The following is a 5,566-nucleotide window of genomic DNA, read 5'->3' as shown; positions in this document are numbered from 1 at the left end:
GTTACTGTTATGTTTAGAACTATTTTATGGCATGTATAGAATAGACTAGTGGCGGAAGAATATTTTTGGTTAATGTATATAAGCCATGCGAAAATGGCATCCTTTGAATGTTTACTTAGTGAAGTTTAAATTTTATCTCTGGCCGTGCTTAGTACTTATTTAAATGAATGATCTTTATTTCAAGAAAAAGTTTAAAATTTTACTGTTCTGACATGAGTTACAAGTCCGGTAATGCCCCTTACCTATTCCGGCGACGGTTACGGGATAGGGGTGTTACAACATCGATGTTCAAAAGATGGAAGTCGAGAAGGTGAAAAAGGAAAAAAGAAAGATCGAGGAAGATCGAGGAAGATCGAGGAAAAAAGGCCCAGGTAACGTTGAAAAGGGTCGGATTAGGGAGATCTCCAGAGCAGTGGCAGCAAGAGATTCAGGAAGAAAGAGCCAAAGCCGAGTATTTGGAGAAGAAGTTCCAAGAGATGCAGTCGCATAATCAGGCCCTAGAGAAGGAAAATCAAGGATTAAAAATTAAGGTGGCTGAACTTGGACGATCTCTTCATCATCACTGAAGTCGTAACCTTGCAATCGAGTTAAAGGAAAGCTTGAATAAGATCGAGGAAATGAAGCACGATATTGGAAGGTTGGAAGCAGCACTACAGGGCTGTGAGCTACGGATTGAGCAGCTCGAGGCAAGAGAAGAATAGTGGAAGGGAGAACTTCACCATCTTCAGGATCAAGTTGGAAATAGGGATTATCTCATGGGAGAAGCCTTAGTTCAGATTCGAGAGGTTGCTGAACACTTGCAGGATTTGGTAGTACAAGCTAGAACACTGAGTATAATGTATGAGTCATCGTCAGATAGAGGACGAGAGTTAACATTGTTATTAGATAGGGTTAAGACTCTAGGCCTAAGGGCGAAAGCGTATTTGTAATCCGTTTTATGAAAAGATTTTGTTCCTTAAATAACGTTTTCTAAAATGAAATTGAATCAGAATCGGCATCGGCATCTTTTTGCATTCATGCATTTGCATTTCATAGCATCTCATTGTATCATATGCATTAAAGTTTATAGAAAGACCCTAATTAGTTAAAATTAATAGGGAGAAAGAGAGTATGAGAAAGAAAATCTAGAAGCAACACATCACTACAGAACTCATGCAAAAACTAAGAACATGGACCAAAGATTTGAACAATTACAGAAGGACATGCAAGACCAATTGCAAGAGCAATTGGCAAAGATGCAAAACGACATGAGGGAGCAAATGTTGGAGGCACAAAGGAACATGATGGCTGAGATGGCCCAACTTCTGAGTACCACTGATAAGGGAAAGGCTCTCATGGCAATTATTGGCGAGGAGGGTGAGGATCATCCTCCAAGTTTCACCCCACCCCACGTGCCTACATAAATAGAGACACTTCCTAGGAGGTCATCTGTCACTATAAGGCCCCAACAAGGGTCGGTTGATACTGGGATCCCCATGAATTTCCCAACTGGTTCAGGATTCAATTTGGGTGACAATCCTGCAAATCCTGTCATTTCCGACTTAGACATGGCTGAAAAAGAGGATCTAAGAACTAAGGCTGCAAGACAGTTGGAAGATCGCTGCAAATGGTTGGAGGAAAAGTTCATGGTTTTAGAAAATGCTGATGGGCATCATAGGGTTGATGCCAAAGATCTAAGCTTGGTCCCAGACTTGGTGCTTCCTCATAAATTCAAGATGCCAGAATTTGAGAAGTACAGTGGGACTACTTGCCCAGAAGCCCACATTACGATGTTCTGTAGGAGGATGACTGGGTATGTGAATAATGATCAATTGTCGATTCACTGTTTCCAAGGCAGTTTAATTGGAGCAGCAGCCAAGTCGTATAATCAACTGAGCCGGGCCAGAATAAGCTCATGGAGGGATCTTGCACAGGCCTTCATGCAGCAGTACAATCATGTGACTGATATGACTCCGGATAGGATCACGCTGCAAAACATGGAGAAAAAGCCTAATGAAAATTTTAGGCAGTATGCACAGAGATGGAGAGAGGTAGCAATGCAAGTTCAACCACTGTTGTTGGAGAAAGAGACTACCATGTTGTTCATCAACACTCTAAAAGCTCCATTCATCACTCACATGATTGGGAGAACCACCAAAAGCTTTGCGGATATAGTCATGGTAGGAGAGATGATTGAGAATGCCATAAGGGGTGGAAAAATTGAGGGGGAAACAACTAAAAGATCGACCCCAAAGAGAAAGGATGGTGAAGTGAATAACACAAGCACTTTCAGCACGAGGGCAATCACAGTTGGTCAACCTAAAATAGCTGCGGTTGAACAACAGAGTTCTCAAAGGCAGGAGTCAGGTACAAGGCAGAATTCTGAAAGGATGCAATTCACACCTATCCCCTGACGTATCGTGAGCTCTATCAAAGCTTATAGGATGCACATGTTATTTCTCCTTTTCACCTTAGGCTATTGCAGCCCCCATATCTTAAATGGTATGACGCAAACGCCATATGCGAATACCATGCTGGAATACCGGGGCATTCGATTGAAAACTGTACTGGTTCTAAAAAGGCCATAGAAAGGTTTATTAAGATGGGGGTAGTGAAGTTCGATAATACCCCGAATACTGAAAACCCATTACCAAATTATAGCGATCAAGGAGTGAACGCCATTGGTGAAACCAGTGAGAGGAGAATAAAGAAAGGCGTGGCTGAGGTGAGAACACCGATAAAGATGATTTGGGAAGAAATGGTAAAAAGAGAGATGATAATCTCTAAAGAGAGAAATGAAGAAGCAAGGGACTATTGTGAGTTCCATGCCGAAGAGGGGCACAAGATTCAGGAATGCGACGAGTTTAAAGCCTTGATACAAAGCCTTATGGACAACAAGGAGCAAGGATTTTATGAAGCTGGGCCAAATGAGAGACATATATGCACATTAGAAGGTGCACCGAAGAATCAAAACCGGCCAAGGATCATTATTTCTTTACCAGGAAGTAATAAAGTTGAAATACCGATGGTACCGAAAGTCATCATTCATAAACCTGATTCCTTTCCTTATAAGGATAATAAGAGGGTACCATGGAGTTATAATTGCCATGTGTTAATGCCAGAGAGGGAGGATATAGCAAGTGCTTCTAAGGAAGTTCAAGGTGAGGGTTCCCATACACGGAGCGGGAAGCGGTATGATATAATGGGCGTCAGAGAGGAGCCCACAAAAACAAAGAATGTTAGTACAGAGAATGAGAAAGAGTCCGAAGCACCTATCAAGGAGCCAGTAAAGGAGGAAGTGGCTAAGGAATTTATAAAGTTCCGTAAACATAGCGAGTATAGCATGGTCGAGCAATTGCGTAAGCAGCCAGCTCGCATATCAGTATTGGCTCTACTTTTGAGTTTTGAGGTGCATCGGGATGCATTGATGAAGGTGCTCAACGAAACATATGTCACCCATGACATATCCATTAACAAGCTGGACCAGTTGGTGAATAACATAAGTGCAGATAATTTCATCTATTTTAATGATGATGAAATCCCACCGGGGGGCAGGGGGTCAACAAAGGCCTTGCACATCACCACTCGATGTAAGGGGTACACACTTCCAAGTGTGCTCGTCGATAATGGATCGGCTTTGAATGTTCTACCATTGTCTACTCTGAACAGATTACCCATTGATGATTCTCACATGAAGACATGTCAAAATGTGGTAAGAGCCTTTGACGGTACAGAAAGGAAGGTGATGGGAAGGATTGACATCCCCTTGGAAATTAGGCCAAATATATACGAAGTAGACTTCTTGGTGATGGATATCAAGCCATCCTACAATTTTTTATTAGGGAGGCCATGGATACATTCAACAGGGTCGGTGCCCTCATCGTTGCACCAAAAATTAAAGTTAGTGACGGATGGACGGTTAGTAACCATCAATGCGGAGGAGGATATTATAGCCGCAATCACTAGCAAGACCCGTTATGTCGAGACGAATGAAGAGTCTATTAAGTGTTCCTTTCGCTCTTTAGAATTTGTGAATGCAACCTTCATTTCAGAAGGGAGTGAGCCACCGGCGCCAAAGATAGCAAGAGCCACAAGGATGGCTCTACAAATGATAGTGGGAAAGGGAGACTTGCCTGGAAGGGGGTTAGGAAAATACCTGCAAGGAGGGACTCAAATCCCAGAACTAAAAGAGAAGAGAGATCGCTTTGGTCTGGGCTTCAAGCCAGACTATAAGCAAAGGAGGAAGGAAGTTGAGAAACGCCAAGAGGGAAGAAGGGCGCGCCTTAATAGAAGAGAAGTGGAGTGGGAGCCGATGACATTCCCTCCAATATCCCAAACCTTTATATCAGGAGGGTTACTTTTAGAAGAAGGTCATCAGATTAATGCTATACACGAAAAAGGATCGGAGCAAGGAAACCTTAAGGGCATTCGCCCTTACGAATCGAGAAGCTCTCTGAACAATTGGACTGTGGAAGAACTTCCTGTAGTCTTTAGGAATTTTTCAGAGTAATTCTCGAAACATTCTTGTTACTCTAGAGCCTAGGAATAATAGGATTTCACTTGTGAAATAGGCTTACAATCATCTAATATTTTTTAATAAAGCATAACTTTTATCAATTTGAACGAGTATTGTTTCATTTTTATCAACCAATATTCTGTTAAATTTTGGCAATTCTTATTCTTTCTTTCATAGCACATAAATAATCATTCTTAAATTCATTCATTCTTTGTATATTCTTTATACTTCACAGATCTCTAGATATGAATGACATGAGCATTGAAATTACAAATCTTGATTTCTCTCGTGAGCAAGCCATGTGTTTAGAGGAATCACCGGATTTTGAAGATGTCCAGGATTGTGATGTGTCTCTAGATCTTTTGAGGATGGTGAAACAGGAGGAGAAACAAATCATGCCACATGAGAAAGAGGCAATAGAGAATGTAGCCCTAGAGGAAGGGAAAGAGGTGAAAATTGGCACGCATATTGTTGATGATATAAGGTAAGGACTGATTGAGTTGTTACGTGAGTTCAAGGATATCTTCGCATGGTCCAATCAAGATATGCTAGGGTTAAATACTGATATTGTGGTGCATCGTCTTCCAATAAGATAGGATTGTAAACCAGTTCAATAGAAGTTGCGAAGAATGAGACCAGATATCGTATTAAAAATAAAAGATGAAGTCAAGAAACAGTTCAATGCAAGATTCTTACAAGAGGTAAAGTATTCTGAATGGGTAGCTAACATTGTACCAGTTCCTAAGAAGGATGGGAAGGTACGAATGTGTGTTGATTACAGGGATCTGAACAAAGCTAGCTCAAAAGATAATTTCCCTCTGCCTCACATAGACACTTTGGTAGACAACACAGCGGGATATTCGTTGTTCTCCTTCATGGATGGTTTTTCAGGGTACAATCAGATAAAGATGCATCCTGAAGACATGGACAAAACCACCTTCATAACCTTGTGGGGGACTTTCTGTTACAAGGTAATGCCCTTTAGGCTAAAGAATGCAGGGGCAACATACCAAAGGGCTATAGTAACCTTATTTCACGATATAATGCACAAGGAAATTGAGGTGTATGTTG

At 41.4% G+C, this 5,566-nt stretch overlaps 1 protein-coding gene across 1 annotated transcript; it reads left to right on the top strand.

The window, feature by feature from the left end:
- The first annotated feature begins 2,036 nt into the window (after positions 1 to 2,036).
- On the top strand, positions 2,037 to 4,738 carry LOC121211366 (uncharacterized). Its single transcript, XM_041084121.1, has 4 exons — positions 2,037 to 2,353; positions 2,455 to 3,569; positions 3,822 to 4,349; positions 4,731 to 4,738. The coding sequence occupies exons 1-4, from the start codon at positions 2,037 to 2,039 to the stop codon at positions 4,736 to 4,738; spliced, it is 1,968 nt and encodes a 655-aa protein (XP_040940055.1).
- Positions 4,739 to 5,566: the final 828 nt, after the last annotated feature.

This window comes from Gossypium hirsutum, chromosome A12 (assembly GCF_007990345.1).
Source record: "Gossypium hirsutum isolate 1008001.06 chromosome A12, Gossypium_hirsutum_v2.1, whole genome shotgun sequence".
Classification (NCBI taxonomy): Eukaryota; Viridiplantae; Streptophyta; class Magnoliopsida; order Malvales; family Malvaceae; genus Gossypium; species Gossypium hirsutum.
This window is presented reverse-complemented; position numbering and strand designations above follow the sequence as displayed.